The following is a 24,499-nucleotide window of genomic DNA, read 5'->3' as shown; positions in this document are numbered from 1 at the left end:
GTGTGGGGTGAGCTGGAGGCCTGGAGTGAATGTGCTGGAGGCCTAGAGCAGTGTGTGCTGAAGGCCGGGAGTGGATCGTCCTGGAGGACTGGAGTGGAGCTTACTGGAGGCCTGGAGTAGGACGTGCTGGAGACCTGGAGTGAAATGTGCTCGAGGCCTGGAGTGGACTTTGCTGAAGGCCTGCAGCAGAGGTGGCTGGAGGCCTGGAGCATGTGCAGTAGCTGAGAGCGGAAGAGGGACGGTGGTTGAACTAGGTTCTGGCGTGGGCAATTAGTGGCTTGTGGTGAACTACTGCAATTTCATGTTTATTTGTAATCTGTTTAATTAACTGTTTATGCCTTTAACTAAGTCTTATTTTCTAACTTTTACTGTGAATAGTAAGGGTAATATAACTTAGTTTCTTGTTATTCCTCTTTTTATATCTAAGTTTTGTACCTCGCTATTCTGTACCTAAGGTGGCATCCTGATAAGTGACACTGTACATTTTTCACTGTACTTGAGTGTACATGACAATAAAGGATATTCTAATTGGTATTTACCTCTCTTTTTCTATCTCTCCACCTTTCAATTTGTCCTTGTTAATCTCTCTGCCTTTCTATCTTGTTTCATCAATCTTTCTGCTGCTCTCTCTCTCCTTTCTGTCTCAGTTTATCAGTTGCTCTGCCTTTATTTCTCCTTACTGATATTTACCACTCTGGCTATCCTCTCAATCTTTCTCTCTCTCTCTCTCTCTCTCTCTGACTGCCAGAACAGACCATCTGGTCTGTCCTAACAAAAATACCCAACTCCCTACATTAGTCCCCCTTTCCAGCCCATTGCCTTGAGTATTTTGCCACTTCAAGTGCTCATCCAAGTGTTACTTTAAAGGTTGTGACATTTCCTGCCTCAACTCCCCTCCCAGGCAGTGCATTCCAGACCACCCGACCCCCTAATGTTTGGGTGAACAAGATTCTTGAAGCTGTCTTCCCACTCCCTTTCGAACCTAAGCTTGGATTTAGGATTCTAAATTGCATTTTCCCACAATGAGATTTTACGACATTAACTATTAAGAAAAGATAAACACTCCAGCAACACTTTTGATTCAATAACGTTTTTGTTCCAAGTTGTGAATATACTTGTGTTCAGCTCTGAGTTGGCTCCATTTCGGTGAATTGGGTGAATCCATCTTGATATCATTTCCATTTAATTGCAGCATATTCATTGGGCTCCTCTTCCTGGGCTGGAGGGTCAGGTTTGTGAGCGTTGAAAACACAGACCGCTGAATACAGAACCTCCTCACTTTCATCTGACTTGGTCTGTGATAGAAAGCTATGTGTTAGTTATGGATCTGGTGGGACAGATAGGAGTGTATTACCTGAATCAGGAGTGTATCTTGCAAATGTCCCAACCAATGCAAGGACCGAGAAATCTCGAAGCCCCAGTGCGGTCACTTGGCAAAGCTCCTCTAGCAGCACCTTCCAAACCCATGGTGTCTACCACCCAGAATGACATGCATGGGAACACCATCTCCTACAAGTTCCCTGCCAAGCCACACACAATCCTGACTTGCATTTACATCAGCATTCCTTCCTAGTGTTTGGATCTAAAGTCATCATCTGTCTTCAACATAGCATTGTCCCTCGCTCAAAAGACTGCAAAGATTCAGGAAGACAGCACATGGCCACATTATCCAGGGCAACTAGGAATGAGCAATAAATGCCAGTCAGCCAATTAAGTGATGCCCAAAACCCATAAACAAAAGTGACAGGGCAGTACAGAATGATGCACCTACGCAGCTCAGTGAAGAACCAAAAGGACAATGGTGGGTTACAGGATAATGTCCTTCAATAGGTGAATGAAGGGGTTATAGGAATTTCTACCTGAAGGTGTGAGTGAGGGAAAGGCAGGAGAGATGGCGGATACCATTGGATGGTTCCATGAACAGATTGCCAGAATCACCTCATTGTCCGAAGTTTCGGATCAGCCCCAAGGAACAGCATGGGTAGTGGGAAGAAGGGCCTTCACTGACCGTTCCTTCTTGTATGTCTGGAGTAACACCCACTGAGCACGGTACCCTCGAGATGTCTGTAGCTAGGAACAAATCATGGCCCGGCAGCATCCAAGGAGCAGGAGAATCGACGTTTTGGGCATAAGCCCTTCTTACGCCCGAAACATCGATTCTCCTGCTCCTTGGATGCTGCCTGACCTGCTGCGCTTTTCCAGCAACACATTTTCCACTCTGATCTCCAGCATCTGCAGTCCTCACTTTCTCCTAACAAATCATGGCCCCTCCAACGCACATGCTTCTGCAATTAGTTTGCAAACCAGGTTTAATACGAGATTCATGATGGTTTTTTTTTGTCAAGGTTCATCCTGATTCTGGACTTTATGTTTGGCTCCCAAGGACAGACTCGGCGATAAATGTCAACTGCATTTGGAGGATGATCTAGTTGGTGAGACCTGCCCTTTAAACTGCTTCGACCTGATGGGTCCTTCAGTGCAAGGAGGTCTTACCCATGACAGTTGCAAGCTGGTTCATTCCAAGATTCAGGAATTCCAAGCGACATCTCCTTCGAAGGATTACACACTATGAACACGAAGAGTATTGATATTTTGTGGGTGTATTTTAGAGTGGAACATGCAATATGGAAACCTTTTGAGACCAGAAAAATGGTGCAGCAAACCTTTGCAAGTTTCTCCAATATTTTAACAAGAAATTCCTTTCTGTTCTGCGAGATTTTGTTTTCCATCCCACCTGACTGTGCACCTGAATGGGCAGGTGGACAGCGCTTTATTTTTAAAAAAGTGTGGAAGAAGCCTGTTTGCAACTTGTTCAAGTCCGAGTGAATCAAATTGCTGCTCTTCGGAAAAAGTAGTTTGTTTTGGGAGAGTGAGTCCAAACACATTGGAGAAAGTGAGGACTGCAGATGCTGGAGAGCAGAGTCGAAGAGTGTAGTGCTGGAAAAGCACAGCCAGTCAGGCAGCATCCGAGGAGAGTTGACATTTTGAGCATAAGCTCTTCAATGAGGAATGAGGGGGTGGCCCAAGGGGCTGAGCGATAAATGGGAGGGGACGTGGGGCTGGGGGAAAGGTAGCTGGGAATGCGATAGGTAGATGAAGGTGGGGATGAAGGTTATAGGTCAGAGCAGAGGATGGACTGGATAGGTGGGAAGGAAGATGGACGGGTAAGATAGTTCAAGAGGGCAGTGCCGTGTTGAAAAGTTGGATCTATGATAAGGCAGGGGGAGGGGAAATCAGGAAACCGATGAAATCCACATTGACACCATGTGTTTGGAGGGGCCCAAGGTGGATGATGAGGTGTTCTTCCTCTAATTGTTGGGCAGCTAGAGTTTGGCAGTGGAGCAGCCATGTTCTTGGCAGAGTGGGCGGGGGAGTTAAAGTGTTCTGCCCCAGGGCGGTGGGGCTGTTTAGTGCGTGGGCCTGGGACACATGGTGAATCCAGAGACATTGGCAGCACTTGCTGTGGGTTCAGGAGAGCTGAGCAAAGGGACAGCCTTCTGATTGTTCAACCTGCAGCTTAACTCAGCCCCCATGAGTGAAATGCCAAGGGAAACCTCAGAGGGTCAGTGACAAACAGCATCTCTCTGTCACTTTTCACTGTAAAATTTCTCTCTCCTGCTCTCTGTCAAAAGAAATGGGAAAAAGATGACGGCTTTCAGAGATGCTGACCCTAGAAATAATTCTCGAACATAATGCAAAAGGGAAGACTCTGGGTCCAACTGATCAATCAGTGAATTAAAGACTGCTCATTGCTTTGCAGACAATGTTTAATCAGTAGGAATCAAGAGAATTCTGAGAACCATTTTACTTTTGTGGTCTGAAATTATGGTTGAGAATTGTGGTTCCTATGACTATATTTCCCCCCACCAATATCACACTACTTTGTTATTCTGATACTTGTGAACAAGTCTATCTTGGGATTAAAAGGGTTTAGCTTAAGTATATATGTATAGCTTAAATAGACCTAAGTAATAGTTGGTCAGTAATTAGTGATCCATCTTTTTAGTCATTTTTATTATAGGATAAATATTTATAACAATTAGAGTGATTTGTCCTCTTTATGACGAAACAGAGTGAATATTCTGTTGAGGTTCTGAGTTGCAGTCAGTCAGGTAAATTGGTTTTTGTGGTATACACAGTAGAAACACGTGTCACAGTTTGTGGAATAGTGGGGCTCAAAGATCAGCCCAAACTGAGCGGCAATAAGCCAGAAAACCACATCACAAGTCTCACTTGTTTTATAAGTGCTTTGAAGTACTGCAGGATATCCCAGACTGGAGTCAAAGCAATTGAGCAACATTTGCACTTTTTGTGAGATCGAGCTGGAACTATTGTAAAATGCATGATGGCATATGCTGTAAGTTTCTTTTGAAAGTTTAAAAAGAAGTTTAGTATTTTTTTTTCTGCATGTGGAGGATACATCTATCTTTGGGCCTTTTTGAAATTTGTGACTCAGAACATATCTGTGACTCATTTCCCAGAGCAATCGTTCAATGAGTCACCTCCAAGCTATGGACTGAGGTGGGCAGTTGCTAATGCATGAGTTCCATCAAACAGGGATTTTCCATTGAGTTGGTCAGAACCAGAATCCAAAATTATGTGATAGCCACTTCTGATTTAGGTACTTTCCATGTTCTCACTTACCTCTGTGTTCAGTGGGTGCTGTGTCAAACTGGCTGCAGGAGTAGCAACTATATCTCTTTTCTTCCTGCTAAAAACAAAAATCGTTAAAGAGTTCCAAGTAAGCAGGTAACGTGGTGCACGCAAAAATCAGTAGAAATGAGTCTGACAGGTTGCTGGGATTCTGCATGAACAGCGAGCCTGAACACATTAGGCAAAAGTGAGGACTGCAGATGCTGGAGATTAGAGCGGTGCTGGAAAAGCATAGCACATCAGGCAGCATCTGAGGAGCAGGAAAATCGACACCTCAGGCAGGAGCCCTTTACCCTTTCTGATGAAGGGCTCCTGCCCAAAATGTCAATTTTCCTGCTCCTCAGTTGCTGCCCAGCCTGAGCACAGTGCAGATTCTAACCAGGCAACAAATTGCTAACAAATATTTCTGAGTGAAGGAGGTTACCTTATGAGGAAAGATTAGACAATTTGTGCCTGAAGCAATTGGAGTTCAGGAGAATGAGCAGTGATTTTATTGAAGCAACATAAGATCCTAAGGGGTTTGACTGAGTGGACAATGGGAAGATGTGAGTTCAGCAGGTGGACCTCATAGAATAGGAGTTCCCCGATTGGGGCTGTTAACCTGGTCCAGTCAGGGAGCTCTGCCTGACACATAGAAACAGGAGTGTCACCCGGTACGGAGGGGGCAGGGCAGGTCTGAGGACCACCTCATGGGTCTGCTCCTGGGCCTGGCCAAACTGGCCATAAACAGATCCAGCCAGCGGGGTCGTGGAGGGGGTCATTAGGCCCAACTACCTGTCCCTCTTCCGTGGTTATATTAGAGCCCGAGTGTCTCTGAAGAAGGAGCACATGGTGTCCACCAACACCCATGAGCTGTTCAGGGAGAGGTGGGTGCCACGGGGAGTGGAGTCTATTATTTCCCCGTCCAACTCTATTTTGATTTAATCCCTGCCCTCCCCTTCACTGTTTGATCACACAGTATTGCCCTTTGATGTGAAGGGCACTGCTTGTCACTGGCCACTCGGGTGTTTCCTTTCTTCCTGGTGGTGGGAATTGAATAAAGATTTGTACACCTTGTGTCTTTCACTGTGTCTCACACCTGCACACACACAAAAAAAAATGAAAAAATAAATAAACAAAAGTGTCGGGGCTTCTGCTCACCCTGAGAGCCTGCTCTGAGCTAGTTGGGTCAGTGTCATGTACTATACACATGGAAATAAAGGGTGACCTGGTGACAGGATACTGACCTTTGTGGAGTTATTTCAGTGACCCCTTGAGGAAGAATCTAAGACAGAAGATACCGTGGACCTGTATTCATATTAAAAGTACTTCCATATGATGGACTTTTTCCTCAGTAAGAAATTAATGCAATTCCCTTTTGAAGACAAGAACAAAGTCACCATCCACTGAACTCTTCCTACTTTTCCTCTCGGACTCCCTGTGAACATCTACATAGTGCACTGCAGGAATTCACTAAGCCTCCTCAGACAGTACCTTCCAAACACATAACTCCTTCAATCTAGAACGATAAGGGCAGCAGAGACATTGGAACATGACCCCCTGCAGGTTCTGCTGCAAGCCACTTACCATCCTGATTTGGAAATATATCGCCTTTCTTTCAGAGTCACTGGGTTAAAATCCTGGAGTTCACTCCCCTAACTCCATTGGGAGTCTACCTGCAGCACATGGACTACAGCACATGTCTCAAGAAGGCAGCTCACCATCGCCTTCTCAAGGGGCAATAAAACGCTGGCCCAGCCAATGATGGCGAAATCTTGTGAATGTACCTTTTTTTAAAGAAGGGCACGACAACGACTATGGCGGTCAAAACCAACAAGATTGAATTTGCATTGAAATCTCACCCTGACTTGAGGATTCCTCCCAAAGACATTTTCAGTCATGTAATGAATTTGGAAACTGCTGTTTGGGCAGATGCTTGCAATGACAGAAAGCCAGCATGCATTGAGAATGGCTTGAGCAGATAGACGGTATTACACTTCACGTGCTTATTGTGAGGACATTTCTCTCACAATTTCCCACTGCTGGGGTGCATTCTCTTACCATTCTGCTGAAATTTGAATCAATTCTGTAGGGAATAGAACCTTGTGAAGCCAGGACGGCAATTGTTCCCTCTTGGTCTCTTGGTACTGTGGCTGAGAGAAGTGATGGATCGGTGATCGGCCAGTGGTATGCCCACCGGGGGCTCCCGAAAACTTCTGTCATCCCCCTATTTTCAGCAGTTTGGAACATAGTCTCCTGTGGTCCAGTCACTGTCTCCCTACCACTGGACTAGAGAATTCTAGGTTCAAGTCCCATCTGTACCCAGAGTATAGACAATACACTTGAAAGTGTTGATTAACTTGTAACCTATAAGCCCACAAATGAGGACACCCTTTCTTTATGGGGCTCCTATGACTGATGTGGTAGTGTCCCTACCTTTGGTACAGAAGGCTGGAGGCTGGAGTCCCTTTTCACTACAGAGAAGTGTGACAACAGGTTGAATTGAAACACTGAGAAATAATCTCTCCTCCATTGCCCCCTTTTTAATTCTCAACTCAGTTGCAGGATCAGGAATCTCAGAGTAAACCATTCTAACTGAGCCCTCCATATATGCAGTCATCTGATGCTATCAGCCTGAAAAGGCAGTCTGTGATACCTGAGTTTAAACATACCATACCTAAAGGGCAGTCTGTGTTACCTGAGTTTAAACATACCGACCGAAAGGGCAGTCTATGATACCTGAGTTTAAACATACCGACCGAAAGGGCAGTCTATGATACCTGAGTTTAAACATACCGACCGAAAGGGCAGTCTATGATACCTGAGTTTAAACATACCATATCTAAAGTGCAGCCTATGATACCTGAGTTTAAGCATGACATGCCAAAATAAACACATACCTCCGCACCTTCACTGCAATCCAAATCAGACTGATAACGGCCAAAGCTGTTCCGACAGAGATGGAAATTATCCAGGGAAGGCTTCCTAGGAATATTCAGAAAAGGCAGTGCTCTAAGATTATGAGTTGATAGTGACATAGCATTTATCTGAATGAAAATACACTTCCCTATATATGTTAACATAATAAAGTTGCTCTATTCCTCAAAGGTGAGATGGCCTCGCAATCCTGAGATTGTAGATAATGCTTTGGAGATATTCGTTAAATTAGGCTGGTGGTGGAATTCAAATATATATATATATATATATTTTATTTGGGATTGAAATGTAGTCTCAATAACGCTGTGCATGACAACCCATATAGATCGATGGAGAAAAGAAATATCAAAGTCATGAGAATGAAATCTACCGTCCCAATGCTGTGTTGCCATATGTGACTTTACATCCATAATAAAATGTTTCCCACTTGTCTCCCTTCTGAAATAGACCAGTATGGGTCGCTCCCTTCAGTTCAAGGGGTTAGATTCAGGTAGGAATGGGGTAACAAGTGCTGATGTATGAAGCATAACTGGATTGCATTTGAATATAATCCCTTGCACTTAGAAGAGTGGGGGAGAGAGGGATCTCACAGAAACCTATAAAAGTTTAACTGGGCTAGACAGTGCAAATGCAGGAAGGATGTTCCCTATGACAAGGGAGCCCAGAATCAGAAGGGGTCATCGCCTAAGAGTCCGGGTTAGGTGACTTAGGAATAAAATGAGGAGACATGTTTTCACCTGGAGAGTGGGGAGCCTGTGGAAGTTCTGTGGCCAAAACATTGGATGTTTTGAAGAAGGAGTTAGATATCATTCTTTGGTCGAAGGGGATCAACTGGTATGGCTGAAAAGTCCGAGGGGGCTTAGTAACTCCTTCACTCTCTTTCTCGCAATCTTTGGAACACTCTTCCCCAGCCAGCAGTGGGTGTGGCCATTGACTAAATTAAAGTGCTTGGTAAATTTCCATTCAACAAGAGAGACATGGTCTGCAGGGTGGACAGACAGAAAAGGGGAGTTCAGTCCAGAACCTGAGCGACCATGGTGTGATTAAATGGTACAGGAGAGTCGATGGGCCAAATGGCCTACTCCTGCTCTAATTCTTGAAATCAACTGAATGACAGCCAGGAGCATAGTCCATAACATTGAGAAGAGTTTCTGGTATCAAAAAGACCCAAATTAACAGAATGATTCCTGTCGGTTTAATGGACACAAGAGACATCTCCCACTTCATATAAATTCATTTTGATCACAATGAATAAAAGTTACAATTATTACAGTCACACCTTCAGAGAAGACATTGAGCTGGGCATTATATGCGCATTAACATTATACCGAGAGAAAGCAGATGAGGCAAATGCATTGAGTGTTTTTTGTGAAGGAGAGCGATTTTGTTCTTATTGTTAAAAGGATCAGAGAGAATGGGGAGAAGGCAGGAACAAGGGATGGACTTGGATGATCAGTCGTGACCATATTGCATGTCGGCACAGACTGGAACAGCAAATGGTCTACTCCTTCAACTATTTTCTATATTCTATGGTTCACATTCACAGTGATAGTGGTCAGTTGGGGCTGGACACAGGCACACCTGCCCTAGAGGTTGAACAATATCTCTCAATACGTTGGTTACAAAAAAATCAATCCTGCATTTAATAACGGGTTCAGTAAAATATTATATATAATTTTGGTTTGCTACGTTTTGCGGAAAAGAGACTACAAATTTACTACCACAGTTGACTTTGTGACAGGGTAAGCTGTTTCTAATAATTACATTCAGAGATGTACCTGTTGAATGGAGCTGGTACCTGCTGACACTAACACCCTGCGCATTCTCAGCCGTGCATGAGATTAGTTTTTCAAATCCAGTGAGATGCTTCAGTTTGAGGGTGCTCTGAAACAGGCCATTATTCATTCTCCAGGAATGAACTCTAACATCTGAAGTGTTTCCCGTGATCTTTCTCCCATTGAGGGTCCATGTGACGTTTACTGGGGGATTGGCTCTGACTCTGCAGGTACAAGCGAGGCCAATCTTGGAAGTGGTGCAGGTTGGACCAGATATGATGCTGGATCTCCCTACAACAAAGAACAATGGTGTCCAAATTATGCGCATTTTAATCAAGGAGTTGTGGTGTTTACATTGAAGACCTCTTTTTATTGACTAACTAAGGGAGATAATGACATTACGTGATCTAATCCTTACAGTGCAGCAAGAGGCCATTCGATCCATCATGTCTGCACCAACACTCTGAAAAGCATTCCATCTACCCCCATTCTTTCTTACCCCCCCCCCACCCCATTTCCCAGGGCTAATCCACCTCGCCTGCACATCCATGGACAGTTCAGGACAATTCCCTATGGCCAGTCCACCTATTCTGCACATCTCCAGGAGGAAATTGGTGCAACTGGTGGAAACCCACACAGACACGAGGAATTTGTGCAAACACCACACAGAGAGTCACTCAAGGCTGGAACCCAGGGCCCTGGCACTGTGCGGTAGCAGTGCCAACCACTGAACCACCATGCCACCCTATTAATTGACAGCAAGCTATTGATTGAGGTTAGGAGTAAGTGAGGACTGCAGATGCTGGAGAGTCAGAGTTGATAAAGCATAGCGTTGGAAAAAGCACAGGTTACTAGAGTGAAATCTCCCAAATCATTTCAGATCCATGTTGATGAGTTGTGGCTGGCTTCAGAAGCTAATGGGACAATGGATTACGTTCCCAGCTAACTCAACACAGAACATTATATTTAAATCATTTATGATGCCAGCAGTAGTTACAGACTATGGAAGACAGAACCATTCATCCTTCAGAATCTCTGCTGATATTCAGACAGGTCATGCCTGTTTAGCACTTCAGTGTTGTTTTTGCCATGACATTGTTGGTCTCCTTATGTTAAAAAAGGAATTGAATTCTGTCAAATCTCAGTTTTGAGTTGTTCATTTTTCCAGTTGAGCTCTAACTTCACTGAAATCAATGACCAAAGTTGGTAGCTACCAGGATGGTTGAGGAGAAAGTGAGGACTGCAAATGCTGGAGATCAGAGTTGGGAGTGTGGTGCTGGAAAAGCATAGCAGGTCAGACAGCATCTGAGGAGCAGGAGAATCGACGTTTCAGGTATATTCCTGATGTTTATTTCCACAACATCGATCCTTCTGCTCCTCAGATACTACCTGACCTGCTGTGCTTTTAGATTTGATTAGATTTCCTACAATGTGGAAACAGGCCCTTCGGCTCAACAAGTCCACACCAACCCTCCAAAGAGTAACCCACCCACCTCTGACTAATGCACCTAGTAACTATGGACAATTTAGCCTGGCCAATTCACCTGACCTGCACATCTTTGGAATGTGGGAGGAAACCAGAGCACCCGGAGGAAACCCACACAGACACAGGGAGAATGTGCAATCTCCGCACAGACAGTCGCCTGAGGCTGGAATCAAACCTGGGACCCTGGTGTTGTGAGGCAGCAGTGCTAACCACTGAGCCACCATGTCGCCCGTAAATACCACACTCTCAACCAGGATGGTTGGGTCAAGCAGAAAGCCAATACATACACAGTGTGTCCAAACATTGTGTACTAAATGGCCATAAGCTGCTGAGATCCATTTGGCATGCAAGTTTAACACTGTATGTATAGTGTAAATATAATGTTGTACCTTCATCAAACATCTGGAAAGGTGAACTTTATGGCATTTTCTTTCATTTTCAAGGAGAAATGTCTTGTAATGCACTAATTTTATGAGCAAAATGCATGTTTGGAAAATAATATCGGTCTCAGAAGAAATGATAGACCCAATTGTCTTAGTCATGGAGTAAGCTGTCTGCAGCGTAAAATTGTGCAGCTTGGAAGCAAAACCTTTGGTCCAACACATCCATGTCAACCAGATATCCTAAATTAATCGAGTCCCATCTACCAACATCTGGCTGATATCCCTCTAAATCCTTCCGATTCATGTCCCTATCCAAGTGACTTTCAAACAAATTTCAGGGCATTTCTGAAGCAGTCATTGTTTAAATGCAGCAAAACATGATCAGCCAGGCTTGGACTTACAAGTGGCAAGGAACCAATCATGTCACATAAATACCATGCAATGTCTATCGCTGACAGAGACAATCTAACCATTACCGTAACAATCGACAGCATTACCATAATTAAATCGCTCACTGTCAACATTCCGGGGGTTACCATTGATCAGACATTCAACTGGATTTGCCAAACAAATACAGAGGCTGCAAGGACAATCAACAGGTTGGGAATACTGCATTGGGTAATCACCTCCTGCCTTGCCAAAGCCAGCCCACTACCTACAAAGCAAGTCATGAGTGTGATGCAATACGCCCCACTTGCCTGGATGAGTGCAGCTTCCCACAAAACTCAATAGCCTTGAACCCATCCAGAACAAAGTATCCCACTTGATTGGCATCACACCCACTCCCTCTACTACTGACGCTCAGTAGCAGCAGTGTGTAGCATTGACAAGGTTTCTTAGCCAGCACCTTCCAAACCCAATGACTATTACCATCTAGAAGGACAACTGCACAAATTCATGGGACCACACTGCCTGCAAATCTATCTACAACTTCCTCACTATCTTGATTTGGCTACACCATTAGTTCAGTGTTGCTGAGTCAAAGATCTAGAAATCACTCTTGAATGGAATTCAAGGTGTATTTACAGCATGGTTGTTCAAGAAGGCAGCCCATCACCACCTTCTGAAGTGCAGCTACGGATGGACAAATAAATGCTGGCTCGGCCAGAGATGCCCACATCCCATGAGTGAAATATAAAGAAATTAGGACGTACCTGTTGAATTGAGCTGGTATTTCCTGACACTAACGCCATTTTCGTTCTCTGCCCTGCATAAAATCAGCTCTTCAGATCCATTTAGGTGAGTCAATGTCAGAGAGCTCTGAAACAGACCATTATTCTTCATCCAGGAATAGACTATAATATCTGAAGTGTTCCTTGCGATGCTTTTCCCACTGATGTTCCATGTGATGTTTGCTGGGGGATTGGCTCTGTCAATGCAGATACATGAAGTCTCATTCTTGGCACTTGTGCAGTTCAGATCAAATACTATTGTGGGTTCATCTGAAGAAATGGAGCAGATTCATATGGTCATAATTGCAATCATCCACACATAATGTCTAGATTGTGGAGTGTATTCTATTTAACTAACTGGAGAAGTTAATGAAATTATCACTGACAACAATTTAAATGCCAAGAGATAATAACAGTGGTGTTCACCACCAAAGGGTGCTGTTGTCAAGCCAAATTAAGAATTGTACGATATCACGTTTACTATAAACTATTCTCTCGCTGTTCCCAGATATAATCTCAAAAACATTTTATGAATACCTCATTTCAGTGATTGCGTGAAACTTGAAAGGGTTCATAAAAGATTGGCAAGGATGTTGCCAGGGTTGGAGGATTTGAACTGAAGCGAGAGGCTGAACAGGCTGGGGCTGTTTTCCCTGGAGCGTCGGAGGCTGAGAGGTGACCTTATAGAGGTTTATAAAATTAGGAGGGGCATGGATAGGTTAAATAGACAAAGTCTTTTCCCTGGGGCTGGGGAGTCCAGAACTAGAGGGTATAGGTTTAGGGTGAGAGGAAAAAGATATAAAAGAGACCTAAAGGGCAACTTTTTCACGCAGAGGGTGGTACGTGTACGGAATGAGCTGCCAGAGGAAGTGGTAGAGGCTGGTACAATTGCAACATTTAAAAGGCATCTGCATGGGTATATGAATAGGAAGGGTTTGGAGGGATATGGGCCGGGTGCTAGCAGGTGGGACTAGATTGGGTTGGGATATCTGGTTGGCATGGACGGGTTGGACCAAAGGGTCTGTTTCCATGCTGCACATCTCTATGACTCTAGGACTCTATCTGTCATTAGTTGTCTACATAAAATAAATAGCTATATCTCCTTATTAGCAGAGTAAAATGCATTCCTGAGGCTGGAAAAGTTTAGGTTAAAGTAAAACCAACAGAATGCCTCCTTCCCTTCCTCCTCATAACTCGCTTACTCACTGAACTCCAAAAATCTATTAATGTTGTACTCAAGAGATAAGTGGCACTCAACTAGCTGTTTTTATATGCTTCAAAGACATCTTAATACAAAGCCAATTTTATTTGGCTCTTAATTAAGCTGTCCTTTCACTTGTTAAAATTATTATTATGGATTCATAATATACATCTTACATTATAGTTTTCATTTTAAAATGGAAAGTAAAAAGAGAAATGTAATTAGATTTGTAGAAATCAAATGTAGATCATTTTTAGCCAGCAACCGAACACACTAGACAATCAAATAGATAGCAAAATAGTTAATTTGTCTCTTAAATGTCATGACCAATCAGAATACATTTGCCTGTTTCAAAATTTAAACAGGGTTTATTAATTAACTGTCAGTTAACACTAACTGGTACATTCTATAAGGCAACATCGCAGCCAATCAAACTCCATTTGGCAACCAATTAGCACTTTCCATCAGACAGTTTAATAATTGGGTTATCTCCTAAAATTTGCCATTTTTGAAATTTGACCTGATTTGTGCATGATCAAATATCAGGGAAAATGTTCTGAAGGAGGGTCACTGGACAAGAAACTGAAGTCCACTTTCTCTCCACAGATGCTGACAGACCTGCTGAGTTTTCACAGCAATTTCCAGCATCCCCAGTTCTTTGGACTTCTGTTTGAACAAATGTTTTGTTTAAGCAAAACTGAAGATTTGGGCCAACAAATCAGCATGAATGAAATATTTCTTGGGAGAAAGTAAATATACTCACTGGCTTTGCCATTAGGATTACATTTGTGTTCGTGATGGGATTAACTGTCTGCAGTAATTAAAATGCAATGCATTGCGAGAGTAACTGTTGAATTGAGTTGGTATCTGCTGATACTAATGCCCTACTCGTTCCCTCTTATGCATGACATTAGTTTTTCTAATCCTGCTGGGTGAGTCAATGTCAGCGAACTCTGAAGCAGCCTATTGTACATCGTCCAAGAATGAACTGTAACATCTGAAGTGTTCTCTATGATGTTTCTGCCACTGAGATTCCATGTGAAATTTGCTGGGGGGTTGGCTCTGACTCTACAGATACAAGACATCCCATTCTTCTCTCTGGTGCAACTCGGATTTGATAAACTCTAGGTTTATCTAAAACAAAGCAAAATACAGGATTCTATTTATCAGCATTTAATTCCTACGGGTGCAAAGTCAGAAGTTAGTCAGTTAATTTCTGGAGGAAATGAATGGCACCACCAATATCATTCTAGACCAGATCAAATCCCCTTAAAGTATAATAAGAACGCTTTTCGTATTTGAAAAGTAAGTGCAAGAGGTTGTGTTCCAGATGCAATTTGATTGGCCAAACTACTTGACTTTAAATACAACATACTTTCTCTTTACACTACAGTTAAAATACAGTCAAAATAAACAAAAAGAAAGGGATTGGTGTAAGTGTAAATCTATCAGAATGCTTAACAAAATAGTATATATACTAAATACTATTAATTACCATTCCAGTACTGTAACATCCCATTAACACACCCTCGGCAAGGGCAATTCAATAAAATAGATTGATCAATGTGAGGTGTTGCATTTTGGGAAAGTAAACCTGAGCAGGACTCATACACTTAATGATAAGTTCCTATTGCTAACAAAGAGACCTTGAAGTGCAGGTTCATAGCTCCTTGAAAGTAGAGATGCAGGTATATACGATAGTGAAGAAGGCATTTTGTATGCTTCCCTTTACTGGTCAGAGTTAAAAGTCACACAACACCAGGTTATAGTCCAACAGGTTTATTCGGAAACACTAGCATTTGGAGTGCTGCTCCTTCATCAGGTGATGTGGAGTATAAGATCATAGGACACAGAATTTACAGCAACATTTTTCTATATATTCTGCATCCTATGATCTTATTCTCCACAATCATCCAATGAAGAAGCAGCGCTCCAAAAGCTAGTGCTTCCAAATAAACCTATTGGACTATAACCTGGCGTTGTGTGAGTTTTAACTTTGTACGCCTGAGTATCTGAGCTGGGAGGTCATGTTACAGCTGTGCAGGACATTGGTTAGGCCACTTTTAGAATATTGCCTGCAATTCTGGTCTCCTTCTAATTGGAAGGATATTATGAAACGTGAAGGGTTCAGAAAAGATTAAAAGGATGTTGCCAGGGTTGGAGAATTTGAGCTATAGGAAAGAGATTGAATGAGCTGGGGTTGTTTTCCCTGGAGGCTGAGGATGACCTTATAGAGATCTATAAAATCATGAAGGAAATGAATTGGATAAATAGACAAAGTCTTTTCCCTAGGGTGGGGAAGTCCAGAGCTAGAGGGCGTAGCTTTAGGGTGAGAGGGGAAAGATATAAAAGGGACTAAGGGGCAACTTTTTCACACAAAGGGTGCTGCATGTATGGAATGAATTGCCAGAGAAAGTGGTGGAGGTTGGTACAATTGCAACATTTAAGAGGCATTTGGATGGGTATGTGAATAGGAAGGGCTTGGAGGGATATGGACCGGGTGCTGGAAAGGAGGACTAGATTGGGTTAGGATATCTGGTCAGCAAGGATGTGCTAGATTGAAGGGTCTGTTTCATGCTGTACATCTCTATGATCCTATGACTCTATGTCTCAAATGCAATTCTAGCAGCAGGAAGAAAATCCAGCTTTTGGCTGTTACAAAGAGATGAATAACAGATTCCATGTCTATCTTCAAGACCCAGAAATAGCTGGAAGCTAAATCTAAAAATCCTGGTTCTGTGCGAGCTCAAACCCACCCATTCAGGCCACTTCTATTGTTTCAACTTGTAAAAGAATAGGCCTCAGAGGCTGTTTACCTTATTGGTTTTGAGCATACCACTCGGCACCTTTCTTCATAAAAGAAGGAAGTAAATGTACCTCTTAAAGCCATAGGATTGTCACAATATTCATCTGTTGTCTTAATTGTGTTTCAGTCAATTCAGACCCATGTTGGACAGGAACCATATAACTCATTGAAGTCTCCAGTTCACTATTCTCCCTAGGTGAACATGGAATTGGTGCAGTGGATAATGTTACAAAATGATCAGAAGAGTCTTAAGATGCAGGTCAGTGATTATTTTTTGAGCCAACTTTGGGAGAGTCATCTCGAAAAAATTCTGAAGTTGCACTCTAAAATGGGTTGTTATTGGCAAGCACGTTGGGTTTTATACATTCCAAAAACAAAGTGCCTGCTACCTCTGGTCTCACCACTCCTGATCTTCCCATTTACCAGTCTATCTCCACTCTGAGGGTCGTGCTTGGTTCCCATCCTTGACTAGATCACCTTGCCTTTCTCGGTGTGGTGGAGGGTAATCTTCCCTTTCCATTTCCAACTCATGTGGGTGGCACGGTGGCACAGTGGTTAGCACTGCTGCCTCACAGCACCAGAGACCCGGGTTCAGTTCCTGCCTCAGGCGACTGACTGTGTGGAGTTTGCACGTTCTCCCCGTGTCTGTGTGGGTTTCCTCCGGGTGCTCCGGTTTCCTCCCACAATCCAAAGATGTGCAGGTCAGGTAAAGTGGCCATGCTAAATTGCCCATAGTGTTAGGTAAGGGGTAAATGTATGGGTGGGTTGCGCTTCGGCGGTGCGGTGTGGACTTGTTGGGCTGAAGGGCCTGTTTCTACATTGTAAGTAATCTAATGTCTCAGGGTTAACGCTGATTTAGCCATGTCAAAATGGGCAAAGTTATTTTCTGACATTAGATGTTAATGATGAAAGGGACAATATTTAGGGAAAAGAAAGTATAGATCCACTTCTTTACCAGTGGAAGCATATATGGTCGCTGGCCAATGATTGATAGATTTAGGGAGAGACTGACCTTTTGCTACTCTGATCATTACGGCCGTTCAACGTGTTATAGTCGTTTGTCTAATAACGTCGTTGATATACTGTCCAATTCCAGTTTGAAAAAGGTCACTTTTCCAGGAGAGTTGAACAAAAGAGACAAAATCTGAAACTGATTACTGATCGGATGGTTAAGTAAAGCTGAAAGAAAAACAACGACTTACATCTCACATCCAATCTAAGAGTTTCTTGACCGGTCACCACTCCATCAGCCCCTGTAAGTTCACAGACCAGGGTCCGTCCGTGATCATCAGCGGATGGAACGAACGAGAATGTTGATAAAACAGTCCAGGAAATCTCGAAATTATTCCTGCTTTTCATTGACTGTGATTGAATAGGAGTTAGGCTCGGCCTTTGTGTCCATTTCAGCTCAAAATCACAAGTTGAACAACTATGGGTGACTGAACAGTTCAGATGAGCTGGTTTTCCAGCAATGAACAGCTCAGAGATTGTGATTTGAGGTTTCTCTGTCAGCAGAAAGGAAAAATAAGAAGAATTAGAGATTCCAAATTCTATATTAGGGAGGGATGTGCAAACAATGACAAATAAATGCATGGCAACACTTGCTTCTTGATCTCTGCTACAGCCTAAGCTTCCTCAGAGTTACAGAATTAATAAGAACATACTTGTGCTTTGTTACTATTCACATCCCCCGCCTCCCCCCACCCCTTCCCCCAGTGTGTTTTGATCCTGGAGGATTATTTAACATCCCGCTTTAGGCTACAGGATATAACATATGCAGACAGTTCCTCGCAGGCACCGTGTGTTAATTCGTGGGGGGAAATACACACCGTGTGAGGACAATGGCCTCATTTTGACAACAATTAATTACAGGGAGAAAGTGAGGGCTGCCGATGTGGCTGCAGAGCCCACAGCGTGATGCTGGAAAAGCACAGCAGGTCAGGCAGCACCCGAGGAGATGAATTGCTGCAGTGTATCTTGTAGGCGGAGGCACACTGCTTTCAGACAAGGAATGTGGATCAAGCAGGCAGATTTGTCCAGGGTGGTGAGAAGCCTTCTGAGTGATGTTGGGATCTGCGTCCATGCAGGGAGGTAGAGTGGGATCTTTGAAACACCAGAATTTCAATGGTGGACAGAATTTGGAGAGTCAAGCGATCGGTAACTTGCTGCACAATTCCTCTCTCTGACCTGCACATGTAGCTATATGTTTGCATGACTAATCCAGCCAATTCCTGACAATGGAGATCCGTTCGGTCAATGGCATCCTCAGTCTCGACCTACAGACTGCTTCTGGCCTTAGCTCAATGCACGAAACATCATTGCAACTTTCAAAACAGCAATTGGAAAGCTCAGTTCAATATTAATATGGAGTTTGCTAGGCTCAATAAAGGATCTGCATTATGTTGTGAGATAGTTCGACGAGTGGAAACATGCTGGGGGTGTAAGTACATGCAGTCGAGGGTGTGGTACTGGAAAAGCACAGCAAGTCAGGCAGCATCCGAGGAGCAGGAGAATCGACTTTTCGGGCATGCTTCCGTCGGGCATAATGCAGATCCTTTTTTGAGCCCAGCAAACACCATATTAATATTGAACTGAGCTTTCCAATTGCTGTTTTGAAAGTTGCAATGACGTTTTGTGCATTGAGCTAAGGCCAGAAGCAGTCTGTAGGTCGAGACTGAGGATGTCATTGACTGAACGGATCTCCATTGCCAGGAATTGGCTGGATTAGTCATGCAAACATGTAGCTACAAGGGCAGGTACTGGAAAAGCACAACAAGTCAGGCAGCATCAAAGATCCCACTCTACCTCCCTGCATGGATGCGGATCCCAACATCACTCAGAAAGCTTCTCACCACCCTGGACAAATCTGCCTGCTTGATCCACATTCCTTGTCTGAAAGCAGTGTACCTCCGCCTACAAGATACACTGCAGCAATTCACCAAAGCCCCTCTGACTGCACTCCCAGCCCGTGCTCTCTACTATCGAGAAGGATGGGAGGGTGCAAATACTCGGGATGCCACCTCGCACACTCCTGCAGTTCCCCTCGAAACCACTTGGGCTTGGAGGGAGGTTGCTGTAGCTGCAAAGGCACTGGGTCTAAGTATTGGAAATCCCTCCCTAACCTCACTGTGGGTTGTGGAGTGGGGTGGGGGGTTCTCAGTTTCCATGGTTAAGGAAGAAAAATCGCTCCCTCTATTGGCAGGGAAATTATGCATATTTAATAAATGTTGGTCCAGTCAGCAATGACCACATCACATGCTGGAATGCAACAATTCATCGTACAAGCCCTGAAATGAATGGAACACCTACCTAAAATGGTGAGAGAGACAGGAATATTGCGAGAGCTGGCGTCTGGTATATTCCTCGCCGTAGTAATCTTCACCCTGATGTAATACTCTCCTTCATCTCTCTTCCTTACGTGTTTTATTAACAATGAACATTGTTTCTTTGTCAGGTCCCCCCTCAATTCTGTTCTCCCTTTATATTCAGGGCTCACACTACCTGGATCTCTGTTGCTGTAGATAACGCTAACCCCTGGGCTTCCCGGTTTATGACCCCCCTTTAACCAGAGAATCCGTGGATTTCTGCCTCCGGCGGGGTAATCAAAAGTACACGGGATCTCCGCACTTGACCCCTTCACTGCCGATACATTCCAGGGAACCTTCAGCGACCATCGGGAACTATGGACAGCTAAATAAGGAAAATGGATTAGACTTCCAAAGAACTCTGTAACTACACCAAATTAATGACAGTCAAATATTGTGAACTCAATTGTCAAACACTCAATAGATATCATTACCAACAATATATTCATCAAATTATAGGACCATAAGACATAGGAGTGGAAGTAAGGCCATTCGGCCCATCGAGTCCACTCCGCCATTCAATCATGGCTGATGGGCATTTCAACTCCACTTACCCGTATTCTCCCCGTGTGACATCAAGAATTTATCAATCTCTGCCTTGAAGACATTTAGCGTCCCGGCCTCCACTGCACTCTGTGGCAATGAATTCCACAGGTCCACCACTCTCTGGCTGAAGAAATGTCTCCGCATTTCTGTTCTGAATTGACCCCCTCTAATTCTAAGGCTGTGCCCACGGGTCCTAGTCTCCTCGCCTAACGGAAACAATTTGCTAGCGTTCACCCTTTCCAAGCCATGTATTATCTTGTAAGTTTCTATTAGATCTCCCCTTAACCTTGAGGAGAAAGTGAGGTCTGCAGATGCTGGAGATCAGAGCTGAAAATGTGTTGCTGGAAAAGCGCAGCAGGTCAGGCAGCATCCAGGGAACAGGAGAATCGACGTTTCGGGCATAAGCCCTTCCTGAAGAAGGGCTTATGCCCGAAATGTTGATTCTCCTGTTCCCTGGATGCTGCCTGACCTGCTGTGCTTTTCCAGCAACACATTTTCAGTTCCCCTTAACCTTCTAAACTCCAATGAATACAATCCCAGGATCCTCAGCCGTTCCTTGTATGTTAGACCTACCATTCAAGGGATCATCCGTGTGAATCTCTAGACATGCTCCAGTGCCAGTATGTCCTTCCTGAGGTGTGGGGCCCAAAACTGGACACAGTACTCCAAATGGGGCCTAACCAGAGCTTTATAAAGTCTCAGTAGCACATCGCTACTTTTATATTCCCACCCTCTTGAGATAAATGACAACATTGCATTCAGTTTCTTAATCACGGACTCAACCTGCATGTTTACCTTTAGAGAATCCTCGACTAGCACTTCCAGATCCCTTTGTACTTTGGCTTTATGAATTTTCTCACCGTTTAGAAAGTAGTCCATGCTTGTACTTTTTTTTCCAAAGTGCAAGACCACGCATTTGCTTACATTGAATTCCATCAGCCATTTCCTGGACCACTCTCCCAAACTGTCTAGATCCTTCTGCAGCCTCCCCACTTCCTCAGTACTACCTGCTTGTCCACCTAACTTTGTATCATCTGAAAACTTCACTAGAATGCCCCCAGTCCCTTCATCCAGATCATTAATGTATAACGTGAACAGCTGCGGCCCCAACACTGAACCCTGTGGGACACCGCTTGTCACTGGCTGCCATTCCGAAAAAGAACCTTTTATCCCAACTCTCTGCCTTCTGTCAGACAGCCAATCCTCAATCCATGCCAGTAGCTCACCTCGAACACCATGGGCCCTCACCTTACTAAGCAGCCTCCTGTGTGGCACCTTATCAAAGGCCTTTTGGAAGTCTAGATAGACCACATCCACTGGGTTTCCCTGGTCTAACCCATTTGTCACCTCTTCAAAGAATTCTAACAGGTTTGTCAGGCACGACCTCCCCTTACTAAATCCATGTTGACTTGCTGTAATCTGACCCTGCTCTTCCAAGAATTTAGAAACCTCATCCTTAACAATGGATTCTAGAATTTTACCAACAACCAAGGTTAGGCTAATTGGCCTATAATTTTCCATCTTTTGTCTTGATCCTTTCTTGAACAAGGGGGTTACAACAGCGATCTTCCAATCATCCGGGACTTTCCCTGACTCCAGTGACTTTTGAAAGATCTCAACCAACGCCTCTGCTATTTCCTCAGCCACCTCCCTCAGAACTATAGGATGTAGCCCATCGGGGCCAGGAGATTTATCAATTTTAAGACCTTTTAGCTTTTCTAGCACTTTCTCTTTTGTAATGGCAATCATACTCAACTCAGCCCCCTGACTCCCTTTAATTGTTGGGATATTACTCATGTCTTCCACAGTGAAAACTGATGCAAAGAACTTATTAAGTTCTTCAGCTATTTCCTTATCTCCAATCACTAGCCTTCCAGCATCAGTTTGAAATGCCCAATGTCTACTTTTGCCTGTCATTTGTTTCTTATGTATTGAAAGAAACTTTTACTATCATTTCTAATATTACTGGCTAGCCTACCTTCATATGTGATCCTCTCCTTCCTTATTTCTCTCTTTGTTATCCTCTGTTTGTTTTTGTAGCCTTCCCAATCTTCTGATTTCCCAGTGCTCTTGGCCACTTTATAGGCTCTCTCTTTTTCTTTGATGCATTTCCTGACTTCCTTTGTCAGCCATGGCTGTCTAATCCATCCCCAGATAATCTTTCTTTTCTTGGGGATGAACCTCTACTGTGTCCTCAATTATACCCACAAACTCCTGCCATTTTTGCTCTACTGTCTTCCCTGCTAGGCTCTGCTTCCAGTCAATTTTCGTCAGTTCCTCTCTCATGCCCTCATAATTACCTTTATTTAACTGTAACACCATTACATCTGATTTTGCCTTCTCTCTTTCAAACTGCATACTGAACTCTACCATATTATGATCGCTGCTTCCTAAGTGTTCCCTTACTTTAAGATCTTTTATAAAGTCTGGTTCATTACATAGCACTAGGTCCAGAATAGCCTGCTATTATCATTGGGAATCCCCAAATTACAATAACAGTTCCTTTTGAAGAAATTGAAATATGTACTGAGAATTAATAAACTCCAATGAAAGTGCAAGATATGGAATTTCCAGTGAAAGTGTCTGTTCATTAACAGACTCACATACCAACCAGAAATATTTATATACTGAACCAATACCATATTTCATAGAACATAGACATAGAACATAGAAAAGTACAGCACAGAATAGGCCCTTTGGCCCACGATGTTCTGCCCAGATTAATCCTAACATAAAATAAAATAACTTAATCTAAGCACCCCTCAACTCACTACTCTCCATGTGCATGCCTGCAGTCGCTTAAATTTCCCCAAGGACTCTGGCTACACCACCGCTAGCAATGCATTCCATACATTCACAATGCTCTGCTTAATGAACCTACCTCTGATGTCTCCTCTATGCCTTTCTCCTAATATCTTAAAACTATGACCCCCCCTGCCAGTCAATCCTGCCCTGGGGAAAAATCTTTGGCTATTGACTCTATCCATGCCTCTCATTACCTTGCATACCTCGATCAGGTCTCCTCCCTTCTTCTCTCCAGAGAGAAAAGTCCGAGCTTAGTCAACCTCTCTTCATAAGGCAAGCCCTCCAGTCCAGGCAGCATCCTGGGAAACCTTCTTTGCACCCTCTCCAAACCCTCCTTATCTTTCGTACAATAGGGTGACCAGAATTGGACACAATATTCCGGGTGTGGTCTCACCTGGGACTTGTGGAGCTGCAGCAAAACCTCGCGACTCTTAAACTCAATCCCCCTGTTAATGAAAGCCAAAACATCATATGCTTTCTTAACAACCCTATCCACTTGGGCTGCAACTTTGAGGGATCTATGTACTTGAACACCCAGATCCCTCTGTTCCTCCACACTGACCCATAATTTCCAACAACAGCTTCAGACATTAGTAAGTTATTCCAAAATCCAGCAATTCTGAAAGATAATACTGCACCTTTGTCAAGTAACACGATGAGAGAAAGGAACGCTACAGTCTGCATCACTGCGGAATATATCTCAGACGGATTGAAGTTGAAACGTGGCTCAGGAAGAGTCTCCTCTCTGGTAATATATCACTTATCGATTAGAATCGAATCAGAGTATGGGGGGATCAGCTGCCGGGCACAGTGAGTGAATGAGACTCATATTCTCTCCAACAGCTCGCTCACGTTCAGAGACCAGGGTGGCTGCTCATCCTTCCAAGCAGCTACAATCATGCTTGGGATATGGGCGGTAAGGATACAGGATATAACGCCAAAAAAAAGAGGCAAATTGGTCTTTTCCTCTCATCAGTTATTCAGTCACCTGAATTGCAGATTCAGGTACCAAAAATAACCTGACGGAAAGGTTCAGCCTCAGATTTCTCACACCTTTTATCGGCTTGCCTGTCAGTGCGTTGTAAATGTTCTATTGCGGTTACCAATGACACAGAGGTGTGCTTTTCACACCTTCAGCTGACCAGGCAGAAGGCTGTGGCTGAAATGCCAGTGGCGCAGAGATATGTTTTCTTCAGCAAACAGTTTAACCCAGTCTATCTTCTATATTTAGACATGACGTCCAGTCTTCACAGTTTCTGTTTCAACTTAAGAAACTGGGTCGGCTCAATTGATCCTAATTCGACCTGCTGCAACCTTTTTCTTTTCTGATTTCGCTGCTCGATTTGGTTTGTGTTTTATTTTCGATTCCAAGGTGAAACACTGCCAAATGA

The 24,499-nt window shown here is 43.7% G+C and overlaps 1 protein-coding gene across 7 annotated transcripts; it reads right to left on the bottom strand.

Annotated features, from left to right (window-relative positions):
• Positions 1-973: 973 nt before the first annotated feature.
• Positions 974-24,499, bottom strand: LOC122544241 (sialic acid-binding Ig-like lectin 13). 7 transcript variants are annotated; one of them, XM_087981026.1, is made up of 8 exons: positions 23,747-24,499; positions 19,702-20,082; positions 17,595-17,897; positions 12,368-12,655; positions 9,348-9,635; positions 7,533-7,617; positions 4,645-4,711; positions 974-1,295 (listed from the first exon to the last, which is right to left on the bottom strand). In XM_087981026.1, exons 1-8 carry the CDS (start codon positions 23,790-23,792, stop codon positions 1,173-1,175), a joined length of 1,581 nt encoding a protein of 526 aa, XP_087837152.1. In that variant the 5' UTR covers positions 23,793-24,499; the 3' UTR covers positions 974-1,172. The 7 variants fall into 7 exon arrangements, with proteins under 7 accessions (XP_087837152.1, XP_087837153.1, XP_087837157.1 ...); XM_087981027.1 differs by having other exon boundaries at positions 4,645-4,708; XM_087981029.1 differs by having other exon boundaries at positions 1,156-1,295; positions 7,541-7,617.

Source organism: Chiloscyllium plagiosum, unplaced genomic scaffold, assembly GCF_037043375.1.
Source record: "Chiloscyllium plagiosum isolate Xiang-an unplaced genomic scaffold, Cpla_swu_hap1 HiC_scaffold_38, whole genome shotgun sequence".
NCBI classification, from domain to species: Eukaryota; Metazoa; Chordata; class Chondrichthyes; order Orectolobiformes; family Hemiscylliidae; genus Chiloscyllium; species Chiloscyllium plagiosum.
This window is presented reverse-complemented; position numbering and strand designations above follow the sequence as displayed.

Excerpts from the sequence above, each read along its gene's own strand:
- LOC122544241 (XM_087981026.1), bottom strand. The coding sequence starts at position 23,792 with ATGCAGACTGTAGCGTTCCTTTCTCTCATCGTGTTACTTGACAAAG. Across the intron at positions 12,656-17,594 it reads TCTTAGATTGGATGTGAGAT|ATGAACCCACAATAGTATTT; the intron begins GTAAGTCGTTGT and ends CCATTTCTTCAG. Across the intron at positions 7,618-9,347 it reads GTACCAGCTCCATTCAACAG|GAAGCCTTCCCTGGATAATT; the intron begins GTACATCTCTGA and ends GAATATTCCTAG.